This window comes from Meleagris gallopavo, chromosome 10, assembly GCF_000146605.3.
Source record: "Meleagris gallopavo isolate NT-WF06-2002-E0010 breed Aviagen turkey brand Nicholas breeding stock chromosome 10, Turkey_5.1, whole genome shotgun sequence".
Lineage (NCBI taxonomy): Eukaryota > Metazoa > Chordata > Aves > Galliformes > Phasianidae > Meleagris > Meleagris gallopavo.
In genome coordinates, this window is record NC_015020.2 from 11412682 (window position 1) to 11434899 (window position 22218).

Consider the following 22218-nt stretch of genomic DNA (forward strand, 5'->3'; position numbering starts at 1 on the left):
GTACTTTTCAGTTGTGAATATGCAGGAAAAAAGCCTGGATTCTCCTAACTTAAGGATGAGAACAAACCTCAGATGTGAAGTCAAAAGAAAACAGGGTGCAACTGAACCAGGTTTTAAGGATTCAATGGTACATGCATTTTCTTTACCTTTCATTTCCCTTTTAATCTCTCAGAACACAATTTCAGACCAATTTCAAGAAGCTTCTGTCCCACTTATGAAAGAACTTTGGTGGAGAAGCAGCAGAATCTTCTCGCTTTCATCAGTCCTCTTGCAAAACAGTGGCAACTCCTGGTCCAAACAATCAAATGCTTCAGGAAAATCAAGAGGACGTGGATGTTCTTTAGCACAGCCACTGTGATTTAATGCAACCGTTAATCCCATGCTCAGCCAGAAAGCAAACAGCCTACTGGAAAGTTGATTGGAAACTGTGCTTAATTACTATGTCTATACTTCAGTGGAGAAGGCATTCAACAGCTCCAGTGCTATGAACACTAAGAATCACCTTAAGAAGTAACGGTCTGAAACAAATCCACCAGTGCGCCCTCATTCTCAGAAACATGAACTTGCAAACACTGATTATTATTTGAATATGCCAGTACCAAAAATCACTTTGTTTCCCGTTTTGTTTTCATATTCACCTAAACAACGATAAATAAATAAAGCTTTAAGTCAGTTACTGCTTAGAGACTTTAAAAACCTGCCCAAAGAACAGCCTTCCAAAACATGGGAGCAGTTCCTTTTCTGCTATTTGTGACTGCTATGAAAGGCCACACATGAAAAAGCAGACATTGTAAGAGAGAATTCCCTATGACTTGCTACAGTAGGCACCAATTATTCTCATCAGAAAAAGCAAGAAGGAAAAAAAGGCTCTGCCAAACTCTTTCATAAAAATCACCAAAGTTTTGGTGGGGTGCCAGAAAGTTGTGGCCTAGAAATGCAAGCAGTTTTGAGCATCAAGCATTTTAGCACTGAAGGTGGAATAGCCAAATGGCCTAGAGCAGCAAGGGCAGCCCTGGAAAATAATGGTCTGGTCATTATGGATTCTTCTGGTATGTATGGCAATAAAACATGAATCATAATGAACTCATTGGATATTAAACGTAAGGCTCACAAGTACTTTGATAGGATTTCCAAAAGAATTTACCATTAATTAAGCAAATAATTATTTGAAAGTGTTACTGAATTATCCTTAGTTCTTACACAGCCATTCCAGAGAAATTGGTCATTCCCAGCTGAGTGCAGTTAATGCCTTAACAAACCGGCCATTAACTGCAGTTACTGATTTTGTGGGAATTATTGTGTTATAAAATACACTCAACAGTTTATAGAAACAATACTTAGATTTTTTTTTTTGCAGCTGTAGTTCAGCTGGAACAGCTGGGATGGAAAAATCTCAGGTCCCTCGGGCTGTTTTCACAACTAGTTTTCTGCAAATTAGAGAGGGAAATAAATACACGATGGGTTCTGACTTCAAAATGGCTTCAGATTTTTAGCCTTTGAACATTAATAAGAAGCCATGTGCCAGATCCACAGACCAGTGCCTGAATTCTGTGCTGAGCTCTTACTAGGGTTAAAGATCGAATGGAACCAGTAGCTGAAGCTGAAGAAGTGATTTCTTGATAACAAGATTTGGTCCTATGCTATAGTGAGCTTAAAATAAAAGATCCCCCATTAGCTCCACAATAACAGAAGAGAAACCCTGAAGCTGTAAAACTGAAACGACAATTTGAGTTTCAGCAGCAGCATTCAACTTTCAAATGCTAATGTAACAATGGGAATATAAATTATGGGCTAAATTATTCAAATGTGGGAGTATTAGTAATTCAAGTAGCCATCATTTCTAATGGACTCATCAATGCACCAACATCAGATGTGACGTATGCCCTATTCAACTCACATGCAAAACATTAAATACACTGAATCAAAACCAGAACACTCAAAAGAAGGCAGGTATCTATTAAAATCGCAGAGTGAATCTTCATTTCAATCTCAAACTCTGATACTCTTAAGTCAAATCTGTCGCAATATTACACAAATAAGAGATAAGCAGATAGAAACGTAGCAAACTGAACACAGTACCTATATACCATCTCTCACTGCTCTCAGAAAACTACATTTACATTTAAGAGGAGCAGATTCATGTGCATTAAAATTATCAAGGAGGGAATTGTGTCTTCATAATAGAAAAGTATCACAACTTTCCTCTGTCTAGTATTATTCCTTGCAAGCAGCACTGAAACAGTTGGAATAAGTCACTCCACGTGTGGTTTAGACACATATTGGTTTGATTTACATATGTAAATATAAATCATATTGAATATATCAGTTTATTTTATCAAGAGAACCTTAAAGACTTTGCAAATCTGCTCATACTCAGAAAGACTAGGCTATGTAAATAATGTTATTAATTACCTACTAATAACCCTTCTTGTATCACCTCTATCATGTTTGAAATTGGCTTCCTACCACAAGCCTAACTTAAAATATACATTTTTCTCTGTTTTCCTTCCTCAAAGAAGCAAGCATACGCACACATCTGAAATATGGATATACTCATTTTTCCCTAAGAAACAAAAACAGAAATATAACAGTAATTTCTAAGCCAAAGGAGTCGTAAATGACTAATTTAGGTAGAGTTACTTAATGTTATAGCTATAGACAAAAACAAAGCTGCACATCTGGAGCACCAAACTCAATTTCTTTGTCTGGAACACTACACAAGACAGTCAGATTGAAATATATACAGTAAACTCTTCACTGCAGTACTGCTGCTTACAAAAGAAGACGAAGTGTAGCCACTGAGTAAGCAAAATACTGCTGAATTTAGATATTACATCCTTTTCTGAGGCTTGCTCTTTCTACAGGAAAAAAGAAACGCTTTTTTTGTTACTTAGGATGTCCTCCAATCAATCACAGCAGTACAGACTTCAGCAGCAGCGGCTGGAAAGCTGCACATTAGAAAAGGACTGAGATCCTTTTCTAAAATATGAGCCACCAGTCTGCCCAAGAAGGCCAACATCATCCTGGCTTGTATCAGAAATAGCACGACCAATAGGGCAAGGAAGTGATTGTCCTCTTGTACGTAACACTGGTGAGACTGCACTGCAAGTACTGGGTTCAGTTTTTGGCCCTCACTACAAGCAGCACATCGAGGTGCTGGAACACCTTCAGAGAAGAGCAACAAAGCTGGTGGAAGGACCAGAAAGCAAAACTTATGAAGAGCAGCTGAGGAAACTGGGGTTGTTTAGTTTGGAGAAAAGGAGGCTGAGGGGAGACCACATAACTCTCTACAACTGCCTGCAAGGAGATTGCAGCAAGGAGGATGTCAGCCTCTTTTCTCAGGTGACAAGTGATGGGACACAGGGCAAGGGCCACAAGTTGTGCCAGGGAGGCTTAGGCTGAAAATCAGGAAGAACTTTTTTGTGAAAGGGTTGCTTAAGCATTGGAATGTGCTGTCCAGGGAAGTGGATACCCCAATCCCTGGAGGTATTTAAGCAGTGTGTGCCAGTGGCACTTAGAGATATGGTCAAGTGGTGGCTGGGCTTGATGGTGCAAGTCAGATGGTTAAGGCTTGATGATCTTAAGGTCTTTCCAATCTAAATGATATTATGATTCAAAGAGTAAGACTGCCTTACCTTATGGAGATTTTTTAAGACAATCTGTAAAGCTTTCAGATATAAGCAGCTTGTGTAAAAGACTAAGAATTAAATTGCTCTTGCAATATGCAAAAAAGCAATTGAAAGAATTCACTTAGTCATGAATTGTAAGCTCCACAGCAGAAATACAGACTCAGGGGATCCTGCAATTCCTTATATTTGTGGATTTCCAAAACAAACAAACAAACAAAAAAACCTCAGTTGAGCCACATGTTCCCACCTCTCCACTGAGCACCTGTCACTGCTGCCACCCACAAGCATTTCCTTTTTCAGTCAACATCCATGAAGTTGGTTTCTCCTATGTGATGCCCAAAGATATCTGCTCCAGTTCAAAGAAACAAAAATCTAGTAACATAGCTATATGTGAGCAACATAGTGTTGTAAAGAGCTTTCACTCATCTAAGTCAGTCTTAGCAGTATGCAGATTAGCAATGTTCCACCTGTAATGGCTACAAAATGAAAATATACTTTGTTTTTCAGTCAATAGCACTAAATTAGAGGATGCAAAAGTCTTAGACAGCCGTGCTTAAAAGCTTGCAAGCAAATACAATTTTATGAATTTCAGTCAGCCCTACTGATAACTTACAACAATTTTCCAGTACTGTGAGGCAGAGATATAAGAAAGTTTTATGTTAAAAAGAAATAAAAAGAATTACTTAAGATTGTATTTCTTCTGCAAACAAAATATTAATGATACTGAAGCCTCTCTATTTTCAGTTTTATATTCCTCAGCACGAGAAGCCAGTTGTTCTGTAGTGAGACTGAAGTCATCCAGCAGAATCCATAGTAAAGCATATAAGTAAGTGCTGAGTTCCCAGGCACATCGTGTACCCAACACACTCCTAAAGTCAGACATGCTAGTTTTATTTGAGTATCCAATATGAATTTAAAATTTGTATGCTAAAGAGGGTTGGATTTTTATTTATTTTAAACTTTTGGCCATATTCACCATAAAAGATTAAAAAAAAAGCTACCATTAAAAGAAATCCCTTAATAATTACTGCTTTCCAACAGACCAGTCCCCGTAGTTGAACTGTTACTTAATGTGCTACAGCCAGCCTCTACTATAAAGGAATGGAGACACCCCAGGCAATATTCACACAACAAGTATTGGAACCAGCTGCTGCAGAGCCACCTTAGGAAAAAAGATTTCTCAATTTAATTGGGAAAACAGGAGGAAGCATAAATTTTACTGCCATTAATAACTTCAAGCAATCCCGATATGACTTTACCTCACCCTGATGGTTGGACATGTGCTTTCTGTTAGGGTCTTTGCCACATCTGACCCCTATTGTTTGCTCACTTGATCAGGTAAAAAAAGTATGTTTCTTTATAGGATAAACGAGGCCTATTAAAATCAGAAAAAACACTGCAGTAGCCTATAAGAAGCTCCGTTTTCCAACAGATGTGTGAAGCTCCATAATAAGTTCATTACAAAAAGGCCAAGCAAACTCATAAAGAGAACACATCTACTTTAAGCCTTCTTAAAAGAAACTTTCATAAAAGGAACAGAACATTAAAAAAAAACCACAGCACTCCATTAATTAGAGAGCAAACTACTTCTTGGGTTTTTAAACAGCAGTCAACATACAACACACCTTGGCTGCATACCATTATCAAGACCTGGTTGTTAAGACATCGAAAATACAACTGTTTGGCAATTCTGTGATTGCTCATTAAACCTCATTTGTATGGAGTGGAAAAATATCAAACAAATTTCAGTAGTTTCCAGCAAGTAAAAAAGACAGGCATTATAACATAAAACTCAAAGATTCTGTTGGTGGATCCAGTGAAGGCAGACTCTTCAGTGAAGAAGCCACAGACTGACAAAGTAGCTCACCATCCCTATCTCCAGCTTAAATAAAGAGCTTGAATACAGGAAAAGTTTGACCTACTTTGGAGTCTGTAAGCTACTGCACAACTTCCCAGCCACAAATCAGGTGGCTGTCACCTCTCAGTATGCTGACAGTAAGTCTTGGAACACGAAGACATTAAGAACATAGACCAGGATGCTCACATTAATGAAGTACATAAGCTCAGTACATACTCAGTGCCCAGGCAAACTTTACTACTTGCTGCTGGGGACTGATCACGTGGCACTTCGCTGCGATGTATAACAAGCACGACTTGGCTAAATGGAAATTGAAACCCATAAAAACAATTCTTTCAGTCACAGTAATCGGGACTGAAAAAAAAATAATAACCTGTGATGTTCATCATTTTTGAGGTGGAACACCCTGGCACTGCCTAACACTTCCACAGACACATCCATAACCCCTCTGCACTCCACGTCCCATTTGGGCTGAAATTTTAACTGGCAGTATTCCGCAACTCTGCTTTTCAGCTCACAAATCTCTGTGTTCAATGAGAGCTTCATTTTAAAAAACAGCTCATAATTCTGAGCAACAATGATGAGATACTTTAGCTTGGCTTCCAAACATATTGAGTTCTTTAAACATGGCTTGCACTGGGAAGTGAATAAAAAAACAAATTTCAAGACAATACACATTCAGTACCCCTAAGAACTGTCCAGCAGCTCAAGAGGACGAATGCACAAATCACAAACCATTCACTCCCTGCATGCAACCAGAGCTACTCTTTCAAGGAACAGATCTTCCCCACCCATTTACCTTTGCATAGCAATATATTTCCCACTGCAAGAGCTCCCACACCATTCCCTAGCATTTCTGTCATTTTGAGAGAAATTACTAACTCACGGGAGGACACGAACCCCAGCACTGCTTGCCACATCCTCTACTGCCAGGAGCTTTTTCTGAACAGGAGCCCACCAAGAATATGCAGCCTGCCATCACACGCACAGCAGCACTCAGCTGGTTCTGCTGAGCAAGCTGCCTGCTGGTCTCAGAGAGAATGAAGAACTATTTGTCTCACTTCACAAAGACCAAGAAACCGCTCAGACGCAGCACAAAAGAGCACCCTTATTAGAATAATGTAAATCACAAGCTGTGCATGTATTTAAGAGCTATACCAAATTTTGCAGTCGGTTTGGCCAGTTAACTGAAAAAGTGGATTTGGTCCAAACAAATAGTTATTTCACTCTTCCTTGTAGGCAGTGTTTTATTTTTTGCTGTCTGCTGCCAAAGCGTTTACTTCAGACACCAATCACACACACAAGGATTATGAAAAAAGAAGGGTAGCATTTCCCTTTTGTCCAACAGTAGGATGCTCACAGGGATTAAGAAAACAAATTCACCTCCTTCCTTTAAAGTTTAGCTCTATGTTTTACCCTTTCAATGAGAATAACTTCCACAAGCAAATTCACTAACCATCAAACTCTACTGTATTTGGAGCAAGTCATTGTTATACTCCCTTTGAATTATGTCACAGAGCAAAATGTGAGCAAAGCAAACTTCCACACAATATCCTATGATGTACAACTTTGGCCTCTCTTTCCAAGGTGATGATTAGAGGCACTGAATCTGGGTTTTTCACATCTCTGGCAAGCAAATAGTTTAAAGCATTCAGTGGATTCACAGATTCTCACTTAAATCCACTGAAACTATATTTTTGGCACATAAAGTGTACACATGGAGAATGCATAAAAATAAGATCACTCAGTAAGTATAATTTCTTGGTATTTAAGCAAGGCCATCAGTACAAAACAGTTCTCAGCAGGGCACTGGTGACTAGCAATTACAAGGTTTTATTCAAGAACTGAAGACAACAAAATCTCTTCCCATACTTCAAATAGCTTGTGCATGGAAAAAACTCGAACACACCAGACTATAAGGCCTCCACAGCTCTGCTCCAGCTCCTGATTGGTAAGTCTGAAGCCAAGTTTCCCTCAACTGTACCCAGCTCTTTGGGAGTCACGGTATAACAAAGATCAGCTGTAGTTGATTAACTTGGGCTCCTGGAGGGAACAAGAGGAGTCTTGTCACATACAATACTGGAGACTTGTGAAGAGAAGCCACAAAAACTAGCAAGTGGTGTTGACTGGCAAGGCTACATGGGGAAGCAAGCATTGGCACTATTAAAAAGAAAAGGCTAATTAAAATGGAAACCAAGACTAAGCAGAATTTCTCATGTCCTTTCTTTCAACAGCAGCCTCAACACGCTAGAGCAAGAGACAAGATGGCCTTTCTCCAATGTATGCACGTCATACTTAGTCCATTCCTTTGCTAGTTTGGTTGAAGTCATTCTGTTTCCTCTGCTTCTAACTTCAAGCTACATTAAGAGCACTCCTGCTCCCAAGCCATCCAGTGTCCCTTGGGGAACCTGCACGTCATCCAGGACTCAACGTTGTCAAAGAAAGCCATCTCAGTGCTCAAACTGCTGCCTGACAAATCCCATTCTTCCCTTCCTTGCAATCTCAACTCCCTCCTTAAGCACCTACTGCACTTAATTTATACTCATCTCAAACACAGCGCAAAAGACTGAAAGGCACAGCATGCACAAATGTTAAGTTTCAGTAGGCTGAGTCAACAAACCTGACCTCTTGGCATTAGGAGCTGTATGGTGACTTGTCAACAGCTGCTGAGATTTGTCAGCACTTTAAGGTGACCTGCAAATATAAGCTGAGGGGTACTGACTTGAATAATGTGTTTAATGCCCAAGTAATCTGTATAAAAAGGGTATTCCAGCCCATAATTATTATATTATTAAAGTTGCAGGCTTTCTTGAGCTAGAATACACAAAGCAACGTCATGGAGAATGACGCGAATCACTTTATCAAGAAAAGTCTTATGAATCACATAGCTGACTTAGAAAATTTAAGCAGAAAAATTATCCACTATTTTCTTTTCTAATCAGCACAACACAAAATAAGCATCAAACAACTCTACAGGAGAGAGCCAGCTTAAACAGTACATGCTTCCAAGCACAAAAAAAGGGCGACAAGCTTCCTGCACAAGGGAAGAACTGTTCAAGGAGCCAAGTGCAGACAGTGCAGCTACTGGAAGCACGAGCAGAACTTGCCATAAATTGCCTTAGCAGGCACTTCAGGATCTGACTGTGATGTCAGCAACCAGTTCTTCTGAGATAATCAGCCTTTCTTACAAGTCTACATTCAAGCCCAAGGGAATGGCATTTGAAGAGAGATTCTCTTCTCCGCATTAGAATTAGTGACTTAGAAAGCAGATATCTAACTGATGAGTTTAGTCTGACTCCTGTATTAAACAGGGAATTTCTGATAGAAGGGATTTCATTGGTTTGTGTTGTGCCACTGCTTAGGGTGACTTGTATAGAGAAGCCATAGTCCAAGCTGCATCTGACTATCTAGCAAGACCTTATCTCAAACAAAAGAAAATACACTTCCTGACCAGTTTCCACTTCTTGGCCTCCTTTACTGACAAAAAGCACGATCTCAAGGAGAACAATGGAAAAAAAAAATGCAAAAAGATGGATTCCAAATTCTATTTTTCTTATTTCTCCTAACTCAGGCTAGAGAAGGACATTAAGTGTCCCCACGGCTGTGGGACGGAAAGCATTAAAAAAACTGAGGAACTTCAGGATATGTCAGATAGCCACTGTAGTAATCACTAACGCTGGTCTCAAAGCATTAATTCTCTAAGTTTTCATGATAAATACTAAAAAGAATAAGGCCATGCTGAGATTTACTGTAGAACTGAGAAAGCAAATAATGCTAAACAACTATACAAAGGTAGAGGAAAAAGCTCACTATTGCATTTCACACCATCTGTCACATCTGGATACTGGGTTGAGGATATCCCAAACCCAACAAATCACAGAAAACTCGACGCCTTGAGTCAGCGTTTTATGTACGTAAGGCTTCGCAACAAGATCCTCACCTCCAACTTAGAAATGAACACTCAGCAATCCTTACAGCCAAACATTCTGTATACCTACTAGAGCGGTTTCTAGATAGCATCAGCCAAATGAACACACAAGAAGTAATGAAACCACCTTCTCGAGAACTCCACTGTAAAATAAGAATCAAGTTAGACAATCCCTGCTTTTCCCAGACTCCTCATAGTCTCCGTAGCTTTTCTCTACAGTGAAAGTAGGAAAACTTATTTGTTGTCAAGTTCTCACAAAATCTTAACACGTTACAAACTGTCGAGTGCAAAATCTAAGAATAAAAAGTCACTGCTGTCCACAGCTGAGGCTGAGAAAGCTGTGAATTTTTTGATCTCTACACAGACCACTACGGTAACATGAAGCAGCACATACAGCTAGCTTCATAATAAAGATAACTGGTATCTTCAGCAAGTAAGCTCCCCGAAATTGCAGACTGTTTTTCCTACTATATTCCTATTTTTCCTCCCCCTAAGATTACAAGCATTGCCCACAAGTCAGCACAAATGATTTTCACTTAGATAGCAAAGTTATTTTTAAAGACTCATTCAACAATGTAAGAGAACCTAGCAATAAAACTACTAGGAACTGCATTATTTTAGACTTTCACTTAAATCATCTCAAAAGATTATCTAAATGATAGAGGTTGGGAGTGGTGAAGAAGTTCCTTGGCAAAGAGAAAATGAATCCAGCAACTTCTTGCCATGATATATCACGATGTAAGACAGCATTGCTGCCACCTGTTGAATTAATGTCCACCTTGGAACAAAACATACCTAGGAGTGCAGTGAGTTTGGGAAGCAGACCAACTTGCACCATTTTATTTCTCAGGCTTGTGTCAAAGGAGAGATTCAGTAAGAGTCGGAGGGTGATGTTCAGTAGGTCTTCATGCTCACAAGGTACCATTTTCACAAGCTTTTCAACAATATCCATTTCTACCTGTATATAAAAAAAAAGAAAATCCATAACGCATCCTAACACAACTTTATCTTCAATGTAAAAGCCCTCTGAATGTGCTATATATTCACATGCAGCCATGCACACACGCAGTGAGATTTCTACACTCAACAGTAACTGTCAATGCATTTTCACCTGAAGCAGGTTCTCTTATGTCTTCATAGTTAAAGCCTTCTGGATTGGTTTATTTCATCAAGTTGATTTTAAAAAAATTGAACCAGTTCAGACATCTTAGAAATACACCTCACAAATGGAATACTGTAAGAATATAATCTAGAGGCATCACTTGCAAGGTGAAATTGGGAAAGGGGGATGTTTAGCCATTTAAATGGGAACAATCCTTCAGCAACTGATATTGAAGTAAGGGAGATGCCCAACCAATACAGACAGAATCTGCATCCAAAAAGAATCTGATTAATTATGAATTGAACATGAACCTCCAGACAGAACTTTCACATTCTCTCACATGTAACACTTTCAAACTAAGAAGTGGAATCCAGGAACTGAGAAGTGCTATCTGTTCCTGAGATCCTGTCCACTACACCAGTCAGAAAAGACATCTGAGCACTGAATGGCAAGACTTCAGAAAGTTTTTATTGTTTTTAAACATCATTTATCTGCTTTTATTTGACATAATCTTTTGATAGCATTCATTCTCTCCTGGAATCTTCCATGGCCAGAAGGAAGAACATAAAAATAAGCTTTTGCAGGGACGTAATTAGCACTCCAGTTATAAATACACAGAGGATTAGTTCTAAGAAAAGAAACTACAGCTCTTCTCACATGGCATTGTGCAATAACCAAACAACTGGATCCTTTTGATCAGAAACCATCAGATACCAAGAACTCCTACTTTGCTGCTGTGAATTTAATACTGCATTTGAATACCAACTGAAAGAATGTGCTATTAATAAGTGGATTATTTAGCTTTACTTAGAATCAGACATTGCACAATTGCCTTAGCTGATTTCACCTTCAATAGTTGTGTATTACAGCCTCGTAAAAATATGAGAACATCTCCTTCCTTAATAATACCCAGGGGAAAAAAAAAAAGCACATCTTTTATCAGAAAGATACTCATACAGATGACTTGTTTTGAAAAAGCTTTTTTAAAAGATTTGTATGCTACATTTCAAACGCTCTACAATAAAATAAACCCAACAATTTTGGTCCATTTGTCTTTCTGCTGAATGAAACAGAATGTTCAAAACACACCAGCAATAAGCAGGTGTGTAATCCTTATTTTCCTACCAAAATCCCTCAGGGCACCAGACAGCTATAAAATAAAAGACTGATCACCTAATAGATAGTCTACATTATCTTAATATTCATTAAGAAATAGGATAGTTGTATATTAATATAGGAGATGCACGCTGTCGACAGCATTTAGTGCTTAGGCAAGAGTAAAATAGAGTTCCAGCAACAAAGATGCAATTAATTTTCTATTACACAGATCTTTTCATCTCTCATGTCTGACATTAATCTCAGATTACCTCTTGGATAAGGAAAATTTATCATTTTTATTTCAACAACTGTATAAAAGCACAGAAACAAAGGCGGGCATCTACTAAAATCCACTGGGAATTCAGTAAATCAGATACTTGCCTAGAGCATAAGGAAGCTTTCTTCAGGAAGAAAAAAATCCTACAATTTCAGAAGTTTCAGATTTCAAAAGTTTAAGAAAAACATCACTGCTTCAAATTCTTTTGAGGTATTGGCAGCATAAAGGAACAGTTCTGAGGTGCCCTTGAAGGCCAAAGTAGTCTAGTAGACTGTAAAAAGATAATTTCCCAAGACAATCCTTGGGATAGTCAATATCTGATCATACAGGTCTAATTCAGGGGAAGGATCATGGACATCTCCAGAAGCACAGGTATGACAAACTCTGGAACGATAACTTAAATTTGGAATTCCATGTATTTAGTTTTACTGTTTGGAATGAAAGTGCATCAGGATTTTTTTGTAGCACGTTGCAGCTTAATGTTTTATTTCCTTCCTTTTACTCATAATGAAACAGGATAATCAGGGCCAGTCAGGGTGACGACAGAGATATCCCTTCCTTTCAGCCATACAAAGTTTTCAGACACTGCATAATTTTCCTGACGTTGCAGCGGAGTGCTGTGGGCCTTACCATATCATTTTTGTTCTCCATGAAAATGCTGAGTTTCTTCAAGAAAGATACAACCAGGATAAGCAGCTCAAAATTATCACGGTCCAGGGCTTTCACTAACATATGGACAATGTTCTTGTTTCTCATCTTCAGCTCAGTGCGAGTATCCTCAGCAAGATTCAGGAGCAGGTAAAGCGCAACTAATAAATTCAATACAAATCATACCAACAGGTCAAAGACAGTGGAATTACCTGAGGCTCTACATACACATTAAGTACTTAAGACAAGACTTTCAGAAGCATTCCACTCCCTTTCTAATGCATTTTCAACAAAACTGACCATAAATGCTTTTTAATCCTATTTAGAAAACAAAATTATGATTTTAACAGTAATTCTATAAAAATTAAAATCATAAGATTTATGATCACTAGAAGCATTTTAATTTTTTTTTCCTTTTAATTACAATGGAAGTCACTAAAAAGCCTTTCCATGATAGCCTTGCTACTCAAGACCATCTCAGTCTGACATTAAAGTATATTTGAATACAGAAACCGAGACAGGGTGAGAGTTATTCAACATTATTCTGACAGAGGCCAACTTAGAAATAAACAGACAAATAAATCTATTAAAATGGAAAAAAGAAATCACCACCATTAAAAGAAACAAGAAAGTTGAACTCTTTGTTTTCTTCAAGACTGACAGATTACTTTAAGAAACTGTTAACATGCTGTCACACATTCTGATTAAGTATTTGTCTTCTCACTGTTCTTTTGTCAAGCTCTTCCACATTCATCCACACATTCAGTATGTTTAAGCTGTCATGCTTATAACAACTGTTCAAGACAACTCTCTACCCACATTAAGCAATAATTTGATTTCTATACCTCTGAGTAGCTGCTCCTGCTTGACAACCAGCCCTTGATATTTCTTGTAGGTTTTCTCATAATCCTTCTTCAAGGTTTGATTTTCAGGATCTTCATCAAGTACATTGCAGAAGTTAAGGAGTTCTGACAGAAGTTAAACAGTCTGGATGACTGCAGTCCTCAGTGGAAAGACATTATCTCCCCAACAACTCACTGTCATCTGCAGTACTTTTTCCCCCCTATTCCTGGATATATTCTATACTCAGTACTCAGCAAAAATGCTTCCAGGACAAACTGCTCATTCAATAACGCACTTGTGTTGTTTAATAACTTCAGAATGATCTCTTCAATAGCCCAAACTTCCCACAGTCCTTCTCATTTCTACAATTATATTTTGCAATTCTATTTTTTTTACTGCTTTTACAGTAATTGCTGTATGCTAATCACGTGTAACTCAACAACAGTTACCAATACAAGGCAAGAACCATCAAGCTGCCCCAGCCCATCAAAAGGATATCAGCTTTCTTCTTTTTAGCAAGTTCTTCCTGCCAAAGCTCATGTCTCTTCAGCTCATGGTCTATGATGTTCATACACAGAGCTCCAATTTTGTAGTGCGTGATTATGCCATGAAATTGAGAAAAGCTGCATTGAAGAAGGAAAGAAGTAAATGCAAACAACCTTAGAACTGTTCTCACATCTAGGACAGCAAAGTTCCAATGCTATACCACCTGATTATCATTAAAAAAAAGTAGCTACTTACTTTCTGCAATATTACAGAGTGTTTCTTTCTGGAAAATTACTTCAAAACAATGATCCAAAACATGAGTATTCTTTTCAAGTTTTCAAAAGCACAAGAAAACATCTTGCACAGTCAAGATGACACAGCAAAACAGTTAAGAGGAAAAAATTACTACAGTAATAAGTAAGTACTTCAAGGCATGAACTTAATATATAGAATAGAAATATACGTCTTGTATTTTTGATCTGACAGCACGGTCCTGAAGAGAAATCCTTTCTTCATACAGGATGAAACGCAGATATCTCCATGTGTTGTTCCAAGTCAGAATAACAACGCATTCTAATTTTCATGCATACAGGAAAATGTTTTCCAATTAACTCCACTTCTCATGCTATAAGAGCTACAAGAGAAACTTCTATTCACAAGAACTAACAGAGACCTAAAATCAAGTTGCAATGCAAATCATACACAGGGTGAGCTGGAATGCTGGCAATCCAATAAGAATAAGCACTCACCTCAGTTTTGAATACCATCTTTTCCCTGTGAGACATGCTGAAGGAAATAGAAGATAGTAGCACTGCATCTTACCTACAGGTCACAAGCCTTATTAGCTTCTTCCCAGCTCAACTACAAAGCACCTCACTAAGGGGAATCTTTCTGTGCCTCAATTTTGCCATTTAACAGGTGTTATTAAATCAGCAATATTTTGCCCCTGTTTCAGTAAGGTTTTGTAGCACAGTGCAAAGAAATGAAAAGTAACTAAACAGAGAAAAAAAAATGTTCCTTATTTTCCTATACACAGAGATTCTGAACTTACCTTGAAAAGCAGAAGAAAATATATATTATATTGGTAGCAAGTTCCACACTTTGTTTCCAGTCTTCTCGCAGAACTCTAGCCAATGCACCCAGGGCAGTTTCTAAAGCAAAACAAGAGTTAGATGAGCACCAGCATCTCACATCCCTCTTCTTCACTGAAAGACAAAGTCTGAATGCACTTTATCCTGCACGTCTTGTTGTTTGATTGTTTAAAGAGAAGCTTTTCACTTCTGCTCAAAAAGTTCTGCTTGCAGATCGTACATAGAGCACCCAGACTGGCCATCCCCAAGCATCAAGAAGAGGCGATAAGAAAGGACAGTGAAACCAAACATTAGCACAAGCTTAAACCTACTACTGACTTTGAAACGTTGTGACCTCTATCACCTGTGCATTCCATACTACACTTTGGCTCCTAGTGACAAAATCAACACATTCACTTTCAAATTCTATTTCAGTTGTGCCTTAACAACTGTCGCATTTTCCATTCACTACTTTCTATTTCTTTACACCCATCCCAATTCTTGCAATAATCTTGCTTATGGACGTTGTAGGATGGACACAGCACATTCATTGCTGTAATACTATAACATGATGGAAAGTACAGCAATAGCAACGGGGTGGCACAATCCTAGGCTGCAGCAAATGAGAACAAGCCCAAATACAGCAGCTGTGGACATAGAAACAAAGGAAGAAAAGCTGCTTACTTTGGAAGGCCTCAGGCAGGCAGCAAGATGCCCTCACCTCCACTGCCAACCCTTAAATGAGGTCTGGGAAGGGGTGGATCCTGGCTCTATCCCTTCCATCACTCAGGTACACTGTATGCACCTGAGCTCCCCTGGGTTGGCCCTGCCTTCCTACCAGGTGCTCAATCACTGCTTCAAGCCATGACTTAGCATTTCCACTACAATCACTCAATGAATGTGAGGAAGAAGAAACAATAAAATACACATGGGAGACAAGGAAGGAGAGAACTAAATTAACAAGACATGAGCCTATCATTTGTTTCAAAGTCTGGTTTGGACTGAGTGCATCTTCTGCTTGTCAGACTCACCTTTACATCATGCAGGGCAGCACACATACATACACAGACAATTACAACAATATGGATGTCACAAGAGAATTCTGGTTTTAAAAATTTTTTTAACACAAAAGAAGCATGCTACACTAGTGAAATAGTTGGATGACGTATCCACAGTCAATTTATTCTCTTGGAAACCTGACAGCTATAATTATGTGAGACTGCAAATGCTGTTTTCAAACCAACTAGGGTCTTGATCTTCAGAATGCAACTCTTTTTTTTTTGTCTCCAGTACCAATGCCAAGTTAATAAGATGAGAAAAAAACAGTTGAAGTTGAACCTGGATGATTTCTGGTCCACCTACAGACAGCCTAAGTTGTGTCCATTTGTGGTGAGATCTAACTGGAGTTTGACAGCCAGTTTATTATGAACGGAGAAGTACAGCCTAGCATATTATTGAGAGCAAGCATAGCATTTAGCTATAGCATAATGCTACAGAAAATCTCAAAGACAAATTGCTTTTTCACCAAGAATGCACCACAAAAGCAACATAACATTAAGAGAAGTTTCAAACCCTTGTTACCATTAATAAGCAGTTCTTCCAGGTTATCAGGATTCCGAGCCAGCTGCAAGATGAGGGCAGAGCCACGCACCTTGTCAGGAATGTCCTCATACAGTAATTCAATGTACTCATCCATGTCATTGATATTGGCAACTTCATCAATCTGAAAGCAGTCAGAATCAACAGTTTTACAGATAAAGAGATGTTAGTTTAACACGACTGATCACAATGTTTCTCAATCACAAGATGAAAGAAAGCAGAGCCTTGAGTTAAGATATTTGGAAAGGATAAAACACTCAAAAAAAAAATTAAAAAAATCAACACAGAATCACAGCCAACAATCACCAGGGAATCTGAGAAGATTTAATTACAAAAAACAAAAGGATGCTCAGACATGACTCCCTGCATCCTGTCCTATGTTCCAGACCTCTCTTGCTGTCCTGCTGTGTGCTATGGATGAGGAGAAAGTATGAAAGTCACATATTTTACCCTTTATGGAGATGATTTTTTTTTCCCATTGTGCAATATATCTAAACCAAGTTCTTTGTTTAAAAAGAAACACACACACACACAAAAGGAAAAAACAACTCACCACCACACAGAATTAAGCTCTTCCCCTCCCCATTTATATAACCACTTTTTAGTAGTAATTTTTTTTTTTTTGCCTTGCTAATCTAACACCAATATTTACCTCCATGCCTTCAAATGGTGGCGGATCTTTTGGCTTACTGGATTTCTCCTTCTTTTCTATAATGAAAAGACATAATTGCAGTTAACTTACACATGTTCATAGACAAAACCACACTTATTCCAAGAGTATACATTCTGGTACAATGAAACTCAAAGTCCTTTTGCGTCCAGCTGACCTGTTAGACTAACACAGCTACTGTGTGTCACGTTTCTGAAGCTAACCAGACCAGAGGCAGCAAAAAGAACCCTCAGATGCCTCTGACTCCTCAATCTAAATAACTAGTTACAGCCCAGGGGAAGAAAACAATTTATAAGCTTTAGTGCAAGTCTAAAGCAAAAAAAAAAAACTCACTTCCACCTTAATAGCTTTGAATCTGCTTGCACAAAGTAGCAAAGCTGCCCTGCGGCAGGCCAAGACACATATTTTGATAGTTAAAATGACAATTCTAGCTTCCATCTGCCCCACCCCCCTCCAGACATCACTCCATGATTGCCTCTTTTTTTTTTCCTTCTTCCTCCAAGTGTGGTTTAACTACACATCTTCCCCATTTTCAACTTGGGAGCTTGTACACCAAGCAAGTTAGGACCTCAGCGAAATAAAACCTTGCACAGCAGTTTTTCTAACACTGAAGGACCTCAGCCTCAAGCTACCTTGTTCTTGTACTATTTACCTTTTCCTGCTGACGCATCTCTGCGATTCTGTAGATAGTACAACAGCTGTTCTACTTCTGCAAGTTTGGAGGGATGAATGAGCTTGCATTCTTCAACCACCTTTCGAGCCAGGGAAGCGATGTCTGTATTCGCATTGAGACTCTTTAGCCGAATGCTGCAAAAGAGTTAGAAAGGTCTCTTCTCATATTTTAGATCCTTCTATCTTGAATCCTTTGACTTTACACACATCTAAGAGCTACACAAGGAAGTTACTTTCACAGCGCCTACAAATGCAGTGTCAGGAGTATCTCACAGTTCTGACAGACCTACAGTAGAACTCCCACAAGCAACGATCAGTAAGAAATCTCTGTGGGTATCAACAAAAGAATGCAGTAAAAATGAATTCCAGCATATTGCAAATGTGAGTTATGCTGATTCATCTGAAACAGGTGAAAATGTCAGGTACCCTCAAAAACAGTTTCAGGATTCTTTTCCTCTATTACTTTTCTTACACGCACTCACACAGGCAGTCACTTCAGCTCACATTTTCAAAAATAATTCGTGACAGAGATAAAACAAACCTAGAACTTATGACCTTACATTTTCTGACACTCTTTACGCTCCCCCAGCATAGGGTCTCCTGTCTCCCCCAGAATTGTTGCTTCCACTTCATAGTGAACAATGAGGGCTTTCTCTGATGGATGCACATCTATGTTGCCTCCTTTTACCTTCCTGAAGAGAAAAAACAAATTACTGATTAATTGAAAGGCTCAAAAATCACGCCAGAACATAGATCATTAACCAACAACCTGTCTCCAGTTCTATATCCTCACCCCAAGCATTGTCCTCCTTTTCCACACCACATTTCTTCCTTTTAGACAGCTGTACCAACACTTATTCTTAAGTACTGCCTTTAGTATGTACAGAAACACCCAAGTCATCGGCCATTCTTGGTTGAAAGAGGATTAATCTTTACAAAGATTAACAACAACAAAGATGCATTTCATAAAGGTGAATTTCCCAGATCCCTTAATCTGTTCTGCAGAATCTTCTGCTAATTGATCTAGTGGCACAAGTACTGCCACTTACAAGCTTAGTAGGCTTATCTAAACCTTGACAGTTCAAATTATTTGTAATTCACTCTGGGTAAACTTTTAGTCTCAAATTCACTATTCTCTCCTGAAACATAAACCCATTTACTACTGTTCCTCACCTCACGGTGTTTGTTGCCAGGCCTAGGGGAATACCAGACCAACAGCTGCCATCCACAGGTGTAAGTCAGGCATGTCTATCTGCCTTATTACAGCTACAGGTATTTGGGAAAAATATTCTCCAAGACATTTGGGTTTGTCATTGACAGAAGTGTCTGACTTGCTTACTTCATTATGCCAGTAACACCACAGTCATACTGAACTATGAAGGCCATGCTCTTAAGTGACAACAAAACCACTTCCACAGAATACATTTACACATCTGTCTTTAGTGGTAAAGCTGACACTTATCTTTTCTTCCTTAGTACTGCCAACAGACCATGTACAGCAGTGTCATTAACCAAGCTGCTAAAACACTGCAGGTGAAAAAAACACTTGTAATGTGGGTCGGTTTTTGGTTTTGATTGGTTGTGGTGTTTTTGGTTTTTGCTGTTATGTTTTTAATACAGCTTCTGCCTTATGAGATCTACAGGTGACTTCACAAGCACTGTAAGTCAGGTGGCAGCTAGTGGTGGCACAGGGTCAATTAGATCAAGGAAGATTTGTTATGCCTCAGAGAGCTAAAAATGTTAGTAAACCTGGATGTAGCCTTCAGTGTAACCACTCAACAGAAAAAGTTTGGAAGGCATGCCTTCTTTCATTCAGCAGTTACGGTGTCTGCTTTTCCTTCTGCAGAGATGCAACTGCAAAAAGCACCTGCTTCTTGAGATATTCACAGCCACCCAAATAACCCCGCAAAGTACGCTGTGGGAAGGAAAGCACAGTTCAACCACAAGCTTTACAAAGACATAAAACTGCAGGGCAAACAAATACAGCTCACTGCTGAAAAACAACAGCCTCCTTGAGGAGATTGGAGAAAAACTCCGTTTATCACTTAACGCTTTGGAAGAGATTTGTGTTTTCATTTAACGGTATTTTGGAGCAGATGCTCCATGTCAGGCTGTTCTCATATGGAAGTCTCATGAGGTTCAGTCTTCTGAAGCAAAAAGATTGTGGGAATCTATTTCAAGAGAAATCAACACCCTCTTTTTACTCCTAGATGTATTTCCCCCATATTTACACATACCAGAAGATCCTAACCACAAATGCTCCTCCTGACAGACAAACCCCTATTAAGTGATTGCTAGGTCATTTACAGACAGAAAAGGCTGCATGGTAAACAAGCAGGCCTGAAGGAGCAGTGTATATAAGAACTAATCTGAATTAGCAACTTATCACTGCAAAAAGAATTCGATCTTCCCATGGTTTCCCTGCTCCCAGCAGTCACTTTAGTGCAACACAAGCAAACCCCTTCACAGCCTCTTCCAGCAAGTTAACAGAGAACTTGTAATGTTCTGGGCAGCAGGAGATTTTCCACGTGTTACTCGATTAAAGTGCTATGTGAAAAGCGAATAACAATTTCTAGCTACGAGCAGGGATAAAAATGAAGGCAGGAGATCTTCTTTTGGCAGCAGTAAGCCACTGATGAGCTTAGTTACCAGCAGAATCTCAGGCTAAGACTGCTTAGCTTTAACATTTCCTGTTGTTTTGGTTTTTTTTCCCCCTTCCTTAACAGGGACAGATGGGTAAGCTAAAGAACATACAGCTGCAGAGATTTTGTCCTCTCATCCTGATAACCACCCTCAGTGAGCTACTTCCTGGCTGTATGATTCACAAATCAATTCACATTCAATCTCTTCCTCTGAAATGCTTAAAAACCCACACTGAAATGCATCACACAGACACTAAAACTGCATACTGTTGGGAGACCACTGTATTCAGAATGCCAGCACCACAAAAAGTATATTTATTTAAAGACCCCCTCTTCCACTCCTAACGAACAAACATCTGCTTTATTGATTTTTCTATCCATCTTGAGTTTTGCAAGCACCTAATAACTTCATAAACCAACCGAGCATACAGATGTTCTGCTAGAAGCAGCAATGCACGGGGGAGTGTCTGCACACATCAGTCTGTCCTCCCCTTCATTGCCTGCTTTCTCAACCAGAATCCTACCCTATCCAAGTTTTCCAAGGAGGAAGGCCTTTTCTACAAAGGCAGTGCCAGCTGAGCTCACATAACCAAAGCTGGTGCGTGAATGCCCTTTATGGAATGATTCCTTCAGGGGGAAAAAGCAAAAATCAAACTATCCTAATTAAAAGTGGCACAAACCACACACAAGTGGATAAAGCTGAAAATCCAGTAACAGATCCTTGCATGTCTGACTCAGTGGGAGGGGGACTACACAAGGAGGATGACAAAGGGAAACAGAGATCAGAGAAACACTGGACTTGCACACAAGCCTTGTCACAGTAAACAGCACAGCAGCTGTTTTTTTGGTTTGTATTCCCTAAAACAATAAAACGATGCTTATTACAGTGATAACTACAAAAGAAGATTCCTGCAAGGTCAAGTAAGGTGGCAGAAACAGAGCATGCAAAGCTAGAAATGGGCACTGCTATGAAATCACAGCTGTTTCCTTACAGGCAGCCCTTTGATTTGTACCTGTTTTCACATTTACATGACAGCGTTAATGAGTATCAAAGATTACTGGGACGTTTTTTTCCCCACTATTTCCAATTAAGAGTCTTAATATGTGACATATCAGGGAAAAAAGCAAAACCCAGACAGCCTAACAGCAAGATCTGCAAATGCTGCTGAACACCACAGAAAATAAAGGAAAAAAAGGACAAGGAATTCCATCAAATTCAAGATGAGATGGGTAACATCACTCACACAGTGGGAGAAAGCAACACTGTTCACAAACCAAGCCTAAAGGAGGCCTTGGAATTGTGACATCTGTGGGATTGCCAGCCAGTGCTTCTGCTCGACGAGAGCACAGATCCTATAGTTCCCTAACCAGACCCTATGTTGCAGTCTGACTGGCCTCACTGCCACACGAGATAAAAGAGCCATTAATCCCTTAGGATCACTTATCCACCTGCTACCTTTTTCAGCCATTCTATCCACACCCAGCTCCCCTTCACCCCTCATCAGCCTCTAGCTCAGCACCCCAGACACCCACAAATGCCGCCGGTCACCCCAAACCGGGGCACCCCTCCAAAACCTGCCTGCCACCAATTACCACCAGCATGCCACCCACCTCATTCATTCCCCAGCAAAACCCGGCACCCCGCAGTGCTTCAGCAGCACCGCCACTTCCACCACAGCCTCATCCCTTCCCCCCC

General features: G+C 39.4%; 1 protein-coding gene across 1 annotated transcript in view; it reads right to left on the bottom strand.

Moving 5' to 3' along the window:
- Positions 1 to 18599, bottom strand: part of KIFAP3 (kinesin associated protein 3) — a 60326-nt gene extending 41727 nt beyond the window's left edge. Inside the window, exons 1-9 of the mRNA XM_010715734.3 lie at positions 18441 to 18599; positions 17861 to 18015; positions 17191 to 17246; positions 16521 to 16662; positions 14921 to 15020; positions 13882 to 14006; positions 13386 to 13484; positions 12523 to 12701; positions 10211 to 10373 (exon numbers count right to left, since the gene is read on the bottom strand). Coding sequence (XP_010714036.3) covers positions 10211 to 10373; positions 12523 to 12701; positions 13386 to 13484; positions 13882 to 14006; positions 14921 to 15020; positions 16521 to 16662; positions 17191 to 17246; positions 17861 to 18015; positions 18441 to 18472 — 1051 coding nt within the window. The 5' untranslated portion in view covers positions 18473 to 18599. The remainder of the gene's footprint in view (positions 1 to 10210; positions 10374 to 12522; positions 12702 to 13385; positions 13485 to 13881; positions 14007 to 14920; positions 15021 to 16520; positions 16663 to 17190; positions 17247 to 17860; positions 18016 to 18440) is intronic.
- Between the last annotated feature and the right edge of the window lie 3619 nt (positions 18600 to 22218).